This window comes from Neolamprologus brichardi, chromosome 16 (genome assembly GCF_056152115.1).
Source record: "Neolamprologus brichardi isolate AB-2024 chromosome 16, ASM5615211v1, whole genome shotgun sequence".
Lineage (NCBI taxonomy): Eukaryota > Metazoa > Chordata > Actinopteri > Cichliformes > Cichlidae > Neolamprologus > Neolamprologus brichardi.
This window is the reverse complement of record NC_142119.1, coordinates 20,714,838-20,733,724: the sequence shown is the minus strand read 5'-3', so window position 1 is coordinate 20,733,724 and position 18,887 is coordinate 20,714,838. Positions and strand designations below refer to the sequence as shown.

The 18,887-nt window shown below is 42.1% G+C and overlaps 2 protein-coding genes across 2 annotated transcripts; both read right to left on the bottom strand.

Moving 5' to 3' along the window:
* Window positions 1-3,267: 3,267 nt before the first annotated feature.
* LOC148098239 (uncharacterized) lies at window positions 3,268-5,450 on the bottom strand. Its single transcript, XM_087829820.1, has one exon. The coding sequence runs from the start codon at window positions 5,416-5,418 to the stop codon at window positions 3,871-3,873; it is 1,548 nt and encodes a 515-aa protein (XP_087685946.1). The 5' UTR covers window positions 5,419-5,450; the 3' UTR covers window positions 3,268-3,870.
* A 7,391-nt stretch (window positions 5,451-12,841) lies between these two features.
* LOC148098238 (uncharacterized) lies at window positions 12,842-15,066 on the bottom strand. The gene has a single exon (XM_087829716.1). It carries the CDS (start codon window positions 14,991-14,993, stop codon window positions 13,446-13,448), a length of 1,548 nt encoding a protein of 515 aa, XP_087685842.1. The 5' UTR covers window positions 14,994-15,066; the 3' UTR covers window positions 12,842-13,445.
* Between the last annotated feature and the right edge of the window lie 3,821 nt (window positions 15,067-18,887).

Sequence of the window (18,887 nt, the reverse complement as noted above, 5' to 3'; positions counted from 1 at the left end):
AATATACGACGTTCAATAGTCGACCTTAATCTTACAGAGAATATGATGATTTTATGGATAATTAAAGTCAGTCATATATCCACAAACACAACAAGCTGAAAGTCAGTGATGCTGCTCGGTTTGCAGTCCTGAATATCACGGCACAAGCAGGATTTATTGCACTGTTAATGTTAGCTATGTTATATTGCTGCCTCTGTTCAGTGGTGTCGAGCCAAATGGACTTTAACGTGTGTTTGAATGAGCTGACGGTTCACTCGTTAAGCTGAAAGAAAGATGCTTTAATCACAGGAGTCACACATGTGTCCACTGTACCATCTGGGAGCTCTTCTTGTTTAGCACTCGTAATAACACAAACACTAAATCCTCCTGTTTGTAGCAGTGTATACACCTGAAACTGTCACCTGTCTGTCTGTCCTGCACTCTCTCTCTTTTTCTTTCTCTCTGATTGTGTAATAAAAGTATGAACATGTATTTATAAGTTACACTTGTGTTTGAATCCTGCAGCTTATCACACATTTGATTTGCATGTGTGACAACTGCAAGTGTCCAGAGTGAGGACAGACTGAGGGACCCACTGCTGCACATCATCTGTGAGGCTTTGCACCCCTGATGATCCACCAGGACAAACTCAGCAGTGTGTGAGGAAAAGGAGGAGGAAGCGCCAGCAGCAGCTGACAGATGGAGAGAATAGACAGACTGTTCCCTGTTTGTGAAGGACTGCTAGAAAAGTTTAAAATAACTAATTGTCTGTCCTGAATCAGTCTTATTAGGTAATGTTCAAATAATTTTTTATCATTCCAGTGTTTTCAGTGTGGGAGAAAGTACTCAGGGCCTTCAAGTTACACACTATGAAAGGCAGAAACAAGTTTAATATTCAGAAACCTAAAGTATGTATCAGCAGCAGAATGGACCTAAAAATAAATGTTTGTTTCAGTTCTATGAAGCTTTGAGTATTTTGGATTAGTAGTACTGCTGTGTTTGTTGCATCATATTACTGTAATTGTTTATATGCTTTATATATTCGGAGGCAAGTTAATATATAGTGTTACATCATATTCTATAAGGATGTTATGTGTTTGTATACTTTGTGCCCAGTTTGACCCATTTAGCAGAAGTCAGCCTGTTTAAGGCCCTGATATCTATTCTGTATGACTTAAAGCAGTTATGACATGGTATGATATTCTCACCCAATAAAGGAATATTTAATATATCAGTCTACTCTTCATTCTATCAGAAAGTTATCACAGCTCGTACATTTTCTTTTTATACATATATGTAAGCATTGATCCAAATGTAATAATGCCAAAAAATTAAATGAACAATATTTGTCTCTTATATATAATACATCTATATATACACTGTCAAAGATACTTGTCTTTGAGTGAAGATTTAAGGTGATAGGAAATATAAATAACTGCAACTTGAATCTTTACTGAAGCTCAGTATTTGACACAGAGTTCAAGTTCACTGCTGTAATAACTAATAATGATTGAAATAATAACTTTAATATTGGCCATATTATATTTACACTGACTTTAGTCTCATCAACAACATTAGCTAATCTTAAATGACTGTTCAGTACAGAAATGAAGCCCAACAATCATGTTTTACAGTCCTGTGGTCTCAGCCTCAGATACTTATCAAATCACACAAAGCTCATGCAGAAACAAATGTACAAAATATGTTCTCCTTCATTTCTGTCAAACAAAGCTGTATGAAACGTTTTCAGCGGTTAGTATCATGGTTGCTAGGCAACCTGGGCAGCGCAATGGAGGCTAGACCGTCCCATTTCACAAGCCTACAAGCCTTGCACTTCCGGCCTTAGTGGTCTTTGAGTACACGGACAGTTAAGGCTGCTTACTTTAAGGCTGCAGACCCTGAATTGGGATACAGCATGAATCTCGCACTTTCTTTCCGCTTCACTCCGCACACGAGCCTTGTGCTTTGCGCTGGGAAGAGGGGGAGGGGCGGTAGTTACACTAGCAGTAGCACAGGAACAGAGCAGGAGGGAGAGAGAGAAAGAGGGCCAGGGACAACAACGTCACATTAAAAAGGTATAGTAATGATCCACAACTATTTTCAGTTGCGGATGATAAAGGATTCAGAAAGTTTATTCATGCAGGCCTATATGACAGAGAATGTGCTTCTTATTTTTTTTTCATGTTTTAATTTATATTTAATTGTGTTGTGTGTTGCAGTGTTTTGTGTTGTTTCACTTTAAATTTGTTTAAAAAGAAAAAGCTGAAAATTTAAATAGTTAAAAGTTGAAATGTAAATAGCTGTTTTTGTGTATTATATGATTTATTTATTACATTTTATGTGGAGTAAATAAATACAATTATATTTACGGTGGCCCCTAGAGACAAAGCACGTACAAACTCCAAAACACCTACGAACTCCGAAGCACGTACAAACTCCAAAACACGTACAAACTCCAAATCATGTGAAAACTCCAAAACACGTAAAAAATCCGAAGCACGTACAAAACACAACAGAAGTGCTACAGGATGCTAGGGGCAGTGTTGAGCTTTTGTTACCTAGTGGCTACACAAGCCAGGAAGTACCAACGACCGGATTTGGTGTTGTTGTGGTAACAGGTAAATGAACATTTTTAAAATTATTTGAATATATATGAGTGCTTGTGTATAAATACACAAACAACACACATATGCTTTCAATTGTGTAATTCAAGTGATCTAGGTAGCTCTGTTTGGGAAGTTCAGTTAACACTAGCAACGTGCTTTGGAGTTTGTACGTGCTTTGTCTCTAGGGGCCACCGTATATATTTATATATAAACATATATAAATGAAACCAGGATTTTTTTTACATTAGTAATTCCTTTTGTGCATAATTTTATATTGTTGTTAATAATAAATTAATTAAAGCAACAAAAAAACCGGAGAGCCGGTTGGGAGCCGAAAGAGCCGGTTCTCTAAAAAGAGCCGGAAATCCCATTGCTACTCCATACTTTGCTCAGACATAAGCGCTCTTTCAGACTCATTGAGTCTACCTGCGAGAACAAAAAGAGAACAAAAATCACTCAAGAAATCTCATCCTCGTCACCAGGATTGTTGTGGAAAAATACACTGAGCATCGACCCAAACTGACTTTCTCAGGTTTATCGAAAGAAGCTTCAAACCTTTGCAAAGGGATCAACACAGCACAAACGGGGTTCGTACCAGCACTGACAAACAAGCAAAATAATAACAGCTCCTCTATAGCCATACAGATACAGAATAAAGAAACTGTGAAAATGAAAGTGTTTTTGAATTTTATTTTCTGTAAATCATTTGATTTATTTAATAAATTAAATATTATATTTTAGAGGCCGTTCTAATCTGATATTCCATGCTAGGCAAATTGACAGCAAATAAAACTAAGTACACTTTTAAAACTTTTTTTAAATTAATTTTTATTTGAATTCAATTCAATTTTATTTATATAGCGCCTAATCACAACAACAGTTGCCTCAAGGCGCTTTCTATTGTAAGGTAGACCTTACAATAGTACAGAACCCAACAATCATATGAGCCCCTATGAGCAAGCACTTTGGCGACAGTGGGAAGGAAAAACTCCCTTTTAACAGGAAGAAACCTCCAGCAGAACCAGGCTCAGGGAGGGGCGGCCATCTGCTGCGACCGGTTGGGGTGAGAGAAGGAAAACAGAATAAAGGACAGAAAAATGTTATAATGTAATGTGGTGAAATTATTATCAACCAGGTGGTTCATGAGACAATTATTTTAAAGTAGTCTGGTTTTAACATTAACAATGAAGAATTATAATAAAAATGTAATGCATCTAGGCTACGTCCACATGTACCCAGGTATTTTTGAAAACGCAGCTTTTTAGATGCAGGTGTTAGGTAAACTTTAACGTGCTCGTGAGAAAACCCTAGAGAAGAAATTAGGTCTCTTCAATGGGGCATTTCTTTTGAAACTTTTGACAATCACGTTGTCAATATTGTCTTGGCCATTAAGCATTAACTCCAGGACAGTGTTTGGATTTTTCCACTTTTGCCGGAGTTCATTGTATACTCTCACACTGACTTCTTCAGTGTTCTCTAAGGACATTTTAAGCTTTTGGGACAAAATTTTAGCCCAAATGCTGTGGGTAAACCTGTTCATAATGGCTTTATCTGCCCCTAGAGGCAATTCCCTTGCCTCATTTGCGTTGCTTATAGTGTGCAGAACCAAATCTTTAGTGAAGCTTTCAACAACTTTTACATACTCTTCTCGGTTTTTATATATAGTGAGTACTCTTTTTGGCAAGGCCAACAGGTGTTTTGTAAATGTTGGGACAGTAATATCGTCAAGCCGTTCCCTCAGACATAAAATCAAATATTTCTTCTTGCAGTTATGTGCTTTGCAAAGGTTGGTGAAAATGTCCTTGTTGATATTGGTCAGCCTTTTTGGAGATAGATCCAAATCTTTCTTGTCAATCTGAGGCCAGATTTTTTCAAGCAGACGATCGCTGATAGAGTCCAGAGTTGAGCACCGTGTGATGTCCTTGTATGTAGACGAAGCTATGCTTGCGGCCTCTGAAACTACCAACTGAATAACTTTGTAAACACACATCTTTTCTTCAGACAGATAATCAGATGCCAGAGTGATGTCATAAGAACCAAAATCTGAATCAGACTTACGGACTGACCTATGTAGTTTTTTCTTCACAGCCTTTTCCAGGGGGCAAGCTTCTATGTTGTCCAATTCTTTTGTATCAGCTGAGTAGTTTATCCCCTGTTCTACTGTGGTTTGGGTTTGAGGAGGAAACATCTGAGACGACACAGACGTTTCTTCCTCAGATGACTCACAGCTGAAACCTATTAAAATATCTGGATATATGCAGGGTGGTGTAGGTGCACGATCCACTGTTAGAATTTCTCTGTTTTCACTGTCATCTGTGGATGTTTCATCAAGACTGCTCCCCTCTGCAGTCAAATATAGCTTGAGGTTTTCTGAGTCTGAAGAGTCCTCCAGTCCTGGAGTTTCTGTTTCTTCATTAACACCGTGGCCATCTACAGAAATTTCTTTCAGGATGCTGTCCTTTGCTCCTGTTTCTTCTGTTTTCTCATGGGACTCTGTGTGCACTGAGTGAAGAGAGAGCTCATTATTCTGCGTGGACACTGCATCTTCCTTCTCCACGGTTGTGTCCATTGCATCCACTAACATGGAACAAAGTTTCAACATGTCTTTCAGCAAAGTGGAAGGCAGCTCAGTGTTGCAGTACTGTGGGTTGAACTGCAGAGATTGCCACTGTGGTACAATTGTACCAAAAAAGTGGTCACTTAAGGACTTCCATGTTTCCACTGAGGTGTTACTGTGTGGAGTTGTCATGTTTAAGTTTGTATTACTATTTCTCTGACTCTGAAATGTAGAAGTGGAAATAAATTGTTGGCTGGTTGGAGTTGTACTAGGCATGTGTGCTCTTTGTAAACTAAATGCATGGGATTCTGGACAGCCCCTGTATAAGGGTTTAAGCCCCGCCCACATGCGGCTGACGCCACTGTGACGTCATCCACTTTTCTTTGAAGTTGAACCTTCAAAGGTTTGGGGGCGGGGTTTAAGGTAATCTCTGACACAGCTGCATGACATTTAAATGGCATAAACTATTAATTTAAATTACCCATTGTAAATGTTGTTCTTAAAGCAGACTGGTTAATAATAATTTCACCACATGATATTTTCAAATTATTTTGTATTGTTGGTCTCTTATTTTGTATAAGTTGGTCTCAGCCACTCTCCACTCTGGATTCTTTAATAATTGAGATTTCAGCGGTGACTCTGTGTGATCTCAGTTGCCATGCACTCGCCGTCTCCATACTAGTGATGTGTCGGTCGCGAATCTTAGAGCCGACTCTTTGAAGTGAACGATGCGAGGAGCCGTTGGGGTTTTTTTCTTTCTCTCACCCTCTAGCTGTATCCCAATTCAGGGTCTGCAGCCTTAAAGGCCGCATTTTAAGGCCGATTACGTCACAGCGACGCGACGAAGGCTGTCCCAATTCAAAGGCTGCTCGAAATGCGGCCCTCAAATGCGTCCTTCATTTTCCTGAATTTTAAGGATGTGGCGGTGTAGACTTCATGGCCCAACATATTCCAGACTTCATAGCGCGGCGGTGGGTGTGGATAATTTTGCCGAAGAAAACGGTGGAAGCGGAGCGGCCAAAGAGTAAACTTTTAAAAGTAAGTACTGAATATTATGTCACTTATTTATGTGCAAATGTTTAATAATGAAGAACATTAAAACGTTACTGTTGGCCACATGTCTGTAAAGTTATGTGACATTAGCGCTGTTTGTACTTTCAGCGTTAACTTGGTTTTAAAGCCTTTACTTTAAAGTATACGACGTTCAATAGTCGACCTTAATCTTACAGAGAATATGATGATTTTATGGATAATTAAAGTCAGTCATATATCCACAAACACAACAAGCTGAAAGTCAGTGATGCTGCTCGGTTTGCAGTCCTGAATATCACGGCACAAGCAGGATTCATTGCACTGTTAATGTTAGCTATGTTATATTGCTGCCTCTGTTCGGTGGTGTCGAGCCAAACGGACTTTAACGTGTGTTTGAGCGAGCTGACGGTTCACTCGTTAAGCTGAAAGAAAGATGCTTTAATCACAGGAGTCACACATGTGTCCACTGTACTATCTGGGAACTCTTCTTGTTTAGCACTCGTAATAACACAAACACTAAATCCTCCTGTTTGTAGCAGTGTATACACCTGAGACTGTCACCTGTCTGTCTGTCCTGCACTCTCTCTCTTTTTCTTTCTCTCTGATTGTGTAAGAAAAGTATGAACATACCCCTATGAAAAAAACATCGAGGGAACAGTTTACCCTGCCCGGGATAGGGTTACCGGGGCCCCGCCCTGGAGCCAGGCCCGGGGAGGGTGCCCGAGGGCGAGCGTCTGGTGGCCGGGCCTTAGTCCATGGGGCCCGGCTGGGCACAGCCCGAAGAGGAGACATGGGCCCATCCTCCCGCAGGCCCACCACCTGCAGGAGGCGCCATAGGGGTCGGGTGCATTGTGTGCCGGGTGGCGGCCAGGAGCGGAGGCCCTGGCGGACTGACCCCCGGCTGCCAAGACTGGCAATAGGGACATGGAATGTCACCTCTCTGGTGGGGAAGGAGCCTGAGTTAGTGCGTGAGGTTGAGAGGTACCGGCTAGATATAGTCGGGCTCACCTCTACGCACGGCTTGGGCTCTGGAACCAGTCTCCTGGAGAGGGGCTGGACTCTGTCTCAGTCTGGAGTTGCCCCTGGTGAGAGGCGGCGGGCTGGGGTGGGTATTCTAATATCCCCTCGGCTTGCTGCCGGTACGTTGGGGTTTTTCCCGGTGGACGAGAGGGTTTGTTCCCTGCGCCTTAGGGTCGGGGAACGGGTCCTGGCTGTCATCTGCGCTTATGCGCCGAGTGGCAGTTCGGAGTACCCAGCCTTCTTAGAGTCCCTGGGGGGGGTGCTGGAAGGTGCTCCACCTGGAGACTCTGTTGTCCTGCTGGGAGACTTCAATGCTCACGTGGGTAACGACAGCGAGACCTGGAGGGGCGTGATTGGGAGGAACGGCCTCCCTGATCTGAACCCGAGCGGTGCTTTGTTATTGGACTTCTGTGCTAATCACAGTTTGGCCATAACGAACACCTTGTTCGAACATAAGAGTGTCCATAAGTGCACGTGGCACCAGGACGCTCTAGGCCGTAGGTCGATGATCGATTTTGTAATCGTATCACCAGACCTGCGACCATATGTTCTGGACACTCGGGTAAAGAGAGGGGCTGAGCTGTCAACTGATCACCACCTGGTGGTGAGTTGGATCAGGTGGCGAGGGAGGACGCTGGACAGACCTGGTGCACCTAAACGTGTAGTGAGGGTGTGCTGGGAACGACTAGCAGAGGCCCCAGTCCGCGAGATCTTCAACGCACACCTCCGGCAGAGCTTCAACAGCATTCCGAGGGAGGCGGGGGACATCGAGTCCGAATGGACCATGTTCAGCGCCTCCATTGCCGAAGCTGCTGCATTGAGCTGCGGCCGCAAGGTGGTTGGTGCCTGCCGTGGTGGTAATCCCCGAACCAAATGGTGGACACCAGAGGTGAAGGGAGCCACCAGGCTGAAGAAGGAGTCCTATCGGGCTTGGTTAGCCTGTGGGACTCCGGAGGCAGCCGACAGGTATCGACAGGCCAAGCGGAATGCGGCTCGGGCAGTGGCTGAAGCAAAAACTCGGGTGTGGGAGGAGTTCGGAGAGGCCATGGAAAAAGACTTTCGGACTGCCTCGAAGAGGTTCTGGCAAACCGTCAGGCGTCTCAGGAGGGGAAAGCGGTGCTCTACCTGCACTGTGTATAGTGCTGGCGGAGCGCTGCTGACGTCGACTGAGAAAATTGTCAGGCGGTGGAAGGAATACTTCGAGGACCTCCTTAATCCCACTGACGCGTCTTCCAAGGAGGAAGCAGAGTCTGGGGATGAGGGGAATGACCCGCCAATTTCTGGGGGCGAGGTCACTGAGGCAGTTAAACAACTCCTTGGTGGCAGAGCCCCTGGTGTTGATGAGGTCCGCCCCGAGTTCCTGAAGGCTCTGGACGTTGTAGGGCTGTCCTGGCTGACACGCCTCTGCAATGTTGCGTGGAGATCAGGGGCAGTACCCGTGGATTGGCAGACCGGGGTGGTGGTCCCCATCTTTAAGAAGGGGGACCGGAGGGTGTGTTCCAACTACAGGGGGATCACACTCCTCAGCCTCCCTGGGAAAGTCTATGCCAGGGTGCTGGAAAGGAGAGTTCGTCCGCTAGTCGAACCTCTGATGCAGGAGGAACAATGCGGTTTTCGTCCTGGTCGCGGAACACTGGACCAGCTCTTCATCCTCTCGAGGATACTTGAGGGTGCATGGGAGTTTGCCCAACCAGTCTACATGTGTTTTGTGGACTTGGAGAAGGCATTCGACCGTGTCCCTCGGGGTGTCCTGTGGGAGGTGTTGCGGGAGTATGGGGTGTCTGGCCCATTGCTACGGGCCATTCGATCCCTATACAACCGTTGCAAGAGCTTGGTTCATTGCCGGCAATAAGTCGGACTCGTTCCCGGTGGGTGATGGGCTCCGCCAGGGCTGCAATTTTGTCACCGGTTCTGTTCATAATTTTTATGGACAGGATTTCTAGGCGCAGCCAAGTGGCGGAGGGCTTTCGCTTTGGTGGCCTCAGGATCTCATCTCTGATCTTTGCGGATGATGTGGTTCTGTTGGCTTCATCGGGTGAGGGCCTCCAGCTCGCACTGGAGCGGTTCGCAGCCGAGTGTGAAGCAGCGGGAATGAGGATCAGCACCTCCAAATCTGAGGCCATGGTTCTCAGCCGGAAAAGGGTGGAGTGCCCACTCCGGGTCGGGGATGAGGTCCTGCCCCAAGTGGAGGAGTTCAAGTATCTCGGGGTCTTGTTCACGAGTGATGGGAGAAGGGAGCCGGAGATCGACAGACGGATTGGGGCTGCAGCTGCAGTAATGCAGACGCTGCACCGGTCCGTCGTGGTGAAGAGGGAGCTGAGTGTAAAAGCGAAGCTCTCAATTTACCGGTCGATCTACGTCCCTACCCTCACCTATGGCCACGAGCTGTGGGTAGTGACCGAAAGGACGAGATCGCGGATACAAGCGGCGGAAATGAGCTTCCTCCGAAGGGTGGCTGGCATCTCCCTTAGAGATAGGGTGAGAAGTTCGGCCATCCGGGAGGGGCTCAGAGTAGAGCCGCTGCTGCTCCACATCGAAAGGAGCCAGCTGAGGTGGTTTGGGCATCTGGTAAGGATGCCCCCTGGGCGCCTCCTGGGTGAGGTGTTCCAGGCATGTCCCACCGGGAGGAGGCCCCGGGGCAGACCCAGGACACGCTGGAGAGATTATATCTCTCGGCTGGCCTGGGAACGCCTTGGTGTTCCCCCGGATGAGCTGGAGGAGGTGGCTGGGGAGAGGGAGGTCTGGGCCTCTTTGCTTAGGCTGCTGCCCCCGCGACCCGGCCCCGGATAAAGCGGATGAAGATGGATGGATGGATGGAAGTATGAACATGTATTTATAAGTTACACTTGTGTTTGAATCCTGCAGCTTATCACACATTTGATTTGCATGTGTGACAACTGCAAGTGTCCAGAGTGAGGACAGACTGAGGGACCCACTGCTGCACATCATCTGTGAGGCTTTGCACCCCTGATGATCCACCAGGACAAACTCAGCAGTGTGTGAGGAAGAGGAGGAGGAAGAGCCAGCAGCAGCTGACAGATGGAGATAATAGACAGACTGTTCCCTGTTTGTGAAGGACTGCTAGAAAAGTTTAAAATAACTAATTGTCTGTCCTGAATCAGTCTTATTAGGTAATGTTCAAATAATTTTTTATCATTCCAGTGTTTTCAGTGTGGGAGAAAGTACTCAGGGCCTTCAAGTTACACACTATGAAAGGCAGAAACAAGTTTAATATTCAGAAACCTAAAGTATGTATCAGCAGCAGAATGGACCTAAAAATAAATGTTTGTTTCAGTTCTATGAAGCTTTGAGTATTTTGGATTAGTAGTACTGCTGTGTTTGTTGCATCATATTACTGTAATTGTTTATATGCTTTATATATTCGGAGGCAAGTTAATATATAGTGTTACATCATATTCTATAAGGATGTTATGTGTTTGTATACTTTGTGCCCAGTTTGACCCATTTAGCAGAAGTCAGCCTGTTTAAGGCCCTGATATCTATTCTGTATGACTTAAAGCAGTTATGACATGGTATGATATTCTCACCCAATAAAGGAATATTTAATATATCAGTCTACTCTTCATTCTATCAGAAAGTTATCACAGCTCGTACATTTTCTTTTTATACATATATGTAAGCATTGATCCAAATGTAATAATGCCAAAAAATTAAATGAACAATATTTGTCTCTTATATATAATACATCTATATATACACTGTCAAAGATACTTGTCTTTGAGTGAAGATTTAAGGTGATAGGAAATATAAATAACTGCAACTTGAATCTTTACTGAAGCTCAGTATTTGACACAGAGTTCAAGTTCACTGCTGTAATAACTAATAATGATTGAAATAATAACTTTAATATTGGCCATATTATATTTACACTGACTTTAGTCTCATCAACAACATTAGCTAATCTTAAATGACTGTTCAGTACAGAAATGAAGCCCAACAATCATGTTTTACAGTCCTGTGGTCTCAGCCTCAGATACTTATCAAATCACACAAAGCTCATGTAGAAACAAATGTACAAAATATGTTCTCCTTCATTTCTGTCAAACAAAGCTGTATGAAACGTTTTCAGCGGTTAGTATCATGGTTGCTAGGCAACCTGGGCAGCGCAATGGAGGCTAGACCGTCCCATTTCACAAGCCTACAAGCCTTGCACTTCCGGCCTTAGTGGTCTTTGAGTACACGGACAGTTAAGGCTGCTTACTTTAAGGCTGCAGACCCTGAATTGGGATACAGCATGAATCTCGCACTTTTTTTCCGCTTCACTCCGCACACGAGCCTTGTGCTTTGCGCTGGGAAGAGGGGGAGGGGCGGTAGTTACACTAGCAGTAGCACAGGAACAGAGCAGGAGGGAGAGAGAGAAAGAGGGCCAGGGACAACAACGTCACATTAAAAAGGTATAGTAATGATCCACAACTATTTTCAGTTGCGGATGATAAAGGATTCAGAAAGTTTATTCATGCAGGCCTATATGACAGAGAATGTGCATCTTATTTTTTTTTTCATGTTTTAATTTATATTTAATTGTGTTGTGTTTTGCAGTGTTTTGTGTTGTTTCACTTTAAATTTGTTTAAAAAGAAAAAGCTGAAAATTTAAATAGTTAAAAGTTGAAATGTAAATAGCTGTTTTTGTGTATTATATGATTTATTTATTACATTTTATGTGGAGTAAATAAATACAATTATATTTACGGTGGCCCCTAGAGACAAAGCACGTACAAACTCCAAAACACCTACGAACTCCGAAGCACGTACAAACTCCAAAGCACGTACAAACTCCAAATCATGTGAAAACTCCAAAACACGTAAAAAATCCGAAGCACCTACAAAACACAACAGAAGTGCTACAGGATGCTAGGGGCAGTGTTGAGCTTTTGTTACCTAGTGGCTACACAAGCCAGGAAGTACCAACGACTGGATTTGGTGTTGTTGTGGTAACAGGTAAATGAACATTTTTAAAATTATTTGAATATATATGAGTGCTTGTGTATAAATACACAAACAACACACATATGCTTTCAATTGTGTAATTCAAGTGATCTAGGTAGCTCTGTTTGGGAAGTTCAGTTAACACTAGCAACGTGCTTTGGAGTTTGTACGTGCTTTGGAGTTTGTACGTGCTTTGTCTCCAGGGGCCACCGTATATATTTATATATAAACATATATAAATGAAACCAGGATTTTTTTTACATTAGTAATTCCTTTTGTGCATAATTTTATATTGTTGTTAATAATAAATTAATTAAAGCAACAAAAAAACCCGAAGAGCCGGTTGGGAGCCGAAAGAGCCGGTTCTCTAAAAAGAGCCGGAAATCTTATTGCTACTCCATACTTTGCTCAGACATAAGCGCTCTTTCAGACTCATTGAGTCTACCTGCGAGAACAAAAAGAGAACAAAAATCACTCAAGAAATCTCATCCTCGTCACCAGGATTGTTGTGGAAAAATACACTGAGCATCGACCCAAACTGACTTTCTCAGGTTTATCGAAAGAAGCTTCAAACCTTTGCAAAGGGATCAACACAGCACAAACGGGGTTCGTACCAGCACTGACAAACAAGCAAAATAATAACAGCTCCTCTATAGCCATACAGATACAGAATAAAGAAACTGTGAAAATGAAAGTGTTTTTGAATTTTATTTTCTGTAAATCATTTGATTTATTTAATAAATTAAATATTATATTTTAGAGGCCGTTCTAATCTGATATTCCATGCTAGGCAAATTGACAGCAAATAAAACTAAGTACACTTTTAAAACTTTTTTTAAATTAATTTTTATTTGAATTCAATTCAATTTTATTTATATAGCGCCTAATCACAACAACAGTTGCCTCAAGGCGCTTTCTATTGTAAGGTAGACCCTACAATAGTACAGAACCCAACAATCATATGAGCCCCTATGAGCAAGCACTTTGGCGACAGTGGGAAGGAAAAACTCCCTTTTAACAGGAAGAAACCTCCAGCAGAACCAGGCTCAGGGAGGGGCGGCCATCTGCTGCGACCGGTTGGGGTGAGAGAAGGAAGACAGAATAAAGGACAGAAAAATGTTATAATGTAATGTGGTGAAATTATTATCAACCAGGTGGTTCATGAGACAATTATTTTAAAGTAGTCTGGTTTTAACATTAACAATGAAGAATTATAATAAAAATGTAATGCATCTAGGCTACGTCCACATGTACCCAGGTATTTTTGAAAACGCAGCTTTTTAGATGCAGGTGTCAGGTAAACTTTAACGTGCTCGTGAGAAAACCCTAGAGAAGAAATTAGGTCTCTTCAATGGGGCATTTCTTTTGAAACTTTTGACAATCACGTTGTCAATATTGTCTTGGCCATTAAGCATTAACTCCAGGACAGTGTTTGGATTTTTCCACTTTTGCCGGAGTTCATTGTATACTCTCACACTGACTTCTTCAGTGTTCTCTAAGGACATTTTAAGCTTTTGGGACAAAATTTTAGCCCAAATCCTGTGGGTAAACCTGTTCATAATGGCTTTATCTGCCCCTGGAGGCAATTTCCTTGCCGTATTTGCGTTGCTTATAGCGTGCAGAACCAAATCTTTAGTGATGCTTTCAACAACTTTTACGTACTCTTCTCGGTTTTTATATATAGTGAGTACTCTTTTTGGCAAGGCCAACAGGTGTTTTGTAAATGTTGGGACAGTAATATCATCAAGCCGTTCGCTCAGATATAAAATCAAATATTTCTCCTTGCAGTTATGTGCTTTGCAAAGGTTGGTGAAAATGGCCCTGTTGATATTGGTCAGCCTTTTTGGAGATAGATCCAAATCTTTCTCGTCAATTTGAGGCCAGATTTTTTCAAGCAGGCGATCGCTGATAGAGTCGGAGTTGTGGCACCGTGTGATGTCCTTGTATTTAGACGAGGCTTTGCTTGTGGCCTCTGAAACTACCAACTGAATAACTTTGTAAACACACATCTTTTCTTCAGACAGATAATCAGATGCCAGAGTGATGTCATAAGAACCAAAATCTGAATCAGACTTACGGACTGACCTATGTAGTTTTTTCTTCACAGCCTTTTCCAGGGGGCAAGCTTCTATGTTGTCCAAGTCTTTTGTATCAGCTGAGTAGTTTATCCCCTGTTCTACTGTGGTTTGGGTTTGAGGAGGAAACATCTGAGATGACACAGATGTTTCTTCCTCAGATGACTCACAGCTGAAACCTATTAAAATATCTGGATATATGCAGGGTGGTGCAGGTGCACGATCCACTGTTAGAATTTCTCTGTTTTCACTATCATCTGTGGATGTTTCATCAAGACTGCTCTCCTCTGCAGTCAAATGCAGCTTGAGGTTTTCTGAGTCTGAAGAGTCCTCCAGTCCTGGAGTTTCTGTTTCTTCATTATCACCGTGGCCATCTACAGAAATTTCTTTCAGGATGCTGTCCTTTGCTCCTGTTTCTTCTGTTTTCTCATGGGACTCTGTGTGCACTGAGTGAAGAGAGAGCTCATTATTCTGCGTGGACACTGCATCTCCCTTCTCCACGGTTGTGTCCATTGCATCCACTAACATGGAACAAAGTTTCAACATGTCTTTCAGCAAAGTGGAAGGCAGCTCAGTGTTGCAGTACTGTGGGTTGAACTGCAGAGATTGCCACTGTGGTACAATTGTACCAAAAAAGTGGTCACTTAAGGACTTCCATGTTTCCACTGAGATGTAACTGTGTGGCGTTGTCATGTTTAAGTTTGTATTACTATTTCTCTGACTCTGAAATGTAGAAGTGGAAATAAATTGTTGGCTGGTTGGAGTTGTACTAGGCATGTGTGCTCTTTGTAAACTAAATGCATGGGATTCTGGACGGCCCCTACATAAGGGTTTAAGCCCCGCCCACCGTCAGCTGCTGCCACTGTGATGTCATCCACTTTTCTTTGAAGTTGAACCTTCAAAGCTTTGGGGGCGGGGTTTAAGGTAATCTCTGACACAGCTGCATGACATTTAAATGGCATAAACTATTAATTAGTGTGGATGCCGATTGTTCTTTTACTTTTCATATTCCGTATGTTTTTCGTCATCTATCTCCGTTAAACTTGGAAAAACCATTCAACCACCGTTAGATTCCTCTTCTTTTGGACATGACTGCTTGTATTTTTCTCTTTTTTAACTTTTATATTTTTTTAAAATGGTTGTGTATGGGACGGAATGTTGGAGGTTAGCGTGAGACAGGTCAACTGCTAGAGTGGGAGCAGGAGGAAAATTTATCTTAAAATCTTCTCTTTAAACTGCTGCTGTGTCCGCAGCATTTGCTCTACAGCCATCATTTTACCCTCAAAACGTAGCCATCGTTGTCCTCTTTCATCCAATGTTATTATTATTGTAATAGATGTTATGGTTCTTTCATAAATTTCACCAATGCACACCCTCCTCGCTGCAACTCTTCCATAGAAACCAATGTTAAAATGGCTCCCAAAATTCATCTGAAAATCAGAAGAACAGGCTGTCTTTACACTGTCACTACATCCATATAATATCATCCTCAGGCAAGAAAACTGAGGATTTTGTAAACTGGACATTGCTGGCGCTCACGGTGAAACAATTTTGTCAATACGACTTGTAGTTTTTTCTTGGGAAGCCTTTGGTTTGGGATCATTTTTCTGTTTATTTAAAGCATTAGCAGAGAGGCGTATGTGTGTGAGTGTGTGTGGTGCCACTGGGTGGAGTTGCTATAGCAACCAGGCTCACACCTGCCTGATTAATGAGCTCTTTCTGTCACTTTGCCAAGATTAATCTTAAAAACTTATGTTTCAACTGCTGCTGTATGCACAGTGTTTACTCTCCAGCCATCATTTTACCCTCAAAACGTAGCCATCGTTGTTCTCTTTCCAATAGTGTGTCTTCTAAATCTCAGAGATGTAAACTTTTTGAACTGTGTGGATCCAAGTAGAGGGATAACCTTCTAACTGACCCATAGAAATAAATTATATTTTCAGTCAGGAGTTTGACTCAACAGCAGGAATGACCCCACTTTTTAAATTGCTCCAGTGACTACATTTTTGATATCAGGAACATCAAGAACACACTGTTGTGTAGAACAATTGCTCGTGATCCTCACGGTTTGAAAATGATTTTTACAGGAGATAGGGTCCTTGATTTGTAAGCAGTTTTTCAACAGGGGAACCAAGGCAGGTTTGACAGGGTTTTGCCACAGAAAAACAGTATGGTAGTAGTTAGTCCAGACCAATGACTGTAGAAAACATGGACGATGCGACAGCTCCCCAAAAATGATCTATCGCCCCTGGTGTCTGGCTTCATAAACCCCGCCTCCTCCTTTTTCATAGATTCTTTCTTTTGTTATCAATAGTTCTCATCACGCTGATTTATGTTCAAGGGGTCTCCTCTCCCATAAGTTTGATTCTAATTCCTACCGTGGTGATGTTAAATTGGGGTGTAACATCATCATAGCAGCTTTGACTGACAGCTGCAGTCACGGAGAAACTTCGGGAATAGCAGATAGAGCATAGGCCCTGAGAGGAGGGCCAGCGTTTACGCTACGAAAACACGACCGAGTGTTTTAACCTGACAGCCTGAGGTGTTCTTCAGTAAACTGGACTACCCGACAGAAGGACCCGAGGCATCAGACCTCAGCATCACCCAGTGACAGCAGACAGATCATCCAACATGTTCACATGTTAACTGCAAAATGAACTGATGAAAACAGTACAAAGGTTAAAGTACCACATGTGCTGTCAGTGAAAGCTGCAGCTGTTTTATTGATAAAGTTAAAGATAAAAAGTCAAACGGATTAATCACCCATTTAACTGTCACTATATATCAGCATTAACAGGACCTAAGTTTGGTGTTTCAGTGACCTGCTGATCTCAGACCTGCACAGCCTCCATTTTAAACACTTTATGTACTCAGCTCCACGAAGAGCACGTTTGAGTTTCTCTGACACAATTAAATAAAACCTGATGAAGGTCAAAAGTCGTCACTTGTATGTTTAACTATAAACTTGTGATCTGGAATTCTTTCGCTGTTTTTTGCAGATAGTGTGTTATTTACCTTAAAGTGATTCAGAGTTATTCATACCAGAGTAACCAGAGAGGATCATATATTTTTAAATATATAACTTTCTACAGGACTGAATATATTATCTTTATGTAAAAGTCCAGAGCCTCTGGGTAGTATCCAAGTATTTATAACATTACACAAACCAAAGGTCTCCATCACAGTGTTCATGAAATGCTGGGTTTATCCACCTTCTGGGGCGGGCCTACGGTGGAGCTCTGAAGATTTCCCTGTGAGGGAGCTGCTGGTGAAGAGTATCTTCACCAGCAGCTCTGGCTCCAAAAATGCAAGATGGCAGCCTCCATATGTGGGATATTTTGGCTTCATTTTTGCACAATGGGGGGAGGCGCTGTCACGTCGTCCATGTTTTCTACAGTCATTGGTGCAGACCAACTAAAATGAGTATTCTGATTGGCCCATTAAATTCAGGCTTATTGTTCATTGGTGCATTTGTCTTCTGCACACAGATGGTTCAGATCTGGGCAGTGTGAGTCAGATAATGACTTTTAGAATCATCTTTTTTTCTGAACTAAATGATTAAAACCTATAGTGGATTTTCTCACATTTCAGTCATTTAAATAATTTGAGATTTCAATAATCATTGACATTTTTTGTGACTCTAAATTTCCTTTTGTCATTTTGTCACTTTTTCTACTGTACATTTTAAACATGTTCAGCTACTTTTCAACTTCTTCTGTCTGAACAGATTTCAGATGTCTGAACAGTTCTGCACTTTTGTTTTCAAGTAAAAAATTCTGTATTTTTGATCTCATTCAACAATTTTAACTTAACATTCAGCAGTTATTTCATTTCAGCTCAAAACATTCAGCAATCAGCATTCACACGCAGTTTATTCAGAAAATGCATTTTCTAGTTTAAATTAGGCATTGTAAATGTTGTTCCAAAACCAGACTGGTTAATAATAATTTCACCACATGATATTATCAAATTATTTTTGTATTTGCTTAAATAAATACATAATTCAAAGACAAGTTCGGTGATTTTTCATTGTATATCAAATTACAGTTGGACATTTTAGGTGTTCCCTACATTTTAATGTAGGCATCAGGAAATATATATTCTTTAATTTGCTTCTTTTTATTCAGATTTAAGCTGAGTATGATTAGAAGTTTTTTTTTTAAGTTAGACTGAAGTTTGTATTCCTATCTACTGATATTAATTCATTGTTATCTTAATATAGGTCAAGGTGGGGTGCATGCATATACTTGAACCTGTAGGTATACTTTTCACCCTGTGTGCACCCAATTCTTCTCTTTTAAAGTTATTAAAATGTATACTGTCAAGTTAGAGAAATCATTAAGAAGCCCAAAATTACCATAACATTCATATTCATGATAAGAGCCTCTACAAGGCACACCCTTGTAGTTTAATCAGGTGCTCGTTGGTTTACAGAATTTTTGTCTGAATGGCTGACACCCTTACCAAACACCGAGTGAGTTTACATTTCTTAAACATACTTGCCCTTTAAAAACCTTAATAAAATCTGAAATTCAAGTTGGTCTCAGCTGCTCTCATCTCTGGATTCTTTAATAATTGAGATTTCAGTGGTGACTCTGTCTGATCTCAGTTGCCACGCACTCGCCTTCTCCATACTTTGCTCTGACATAAGCGCTCTTTCAGACTCATTGA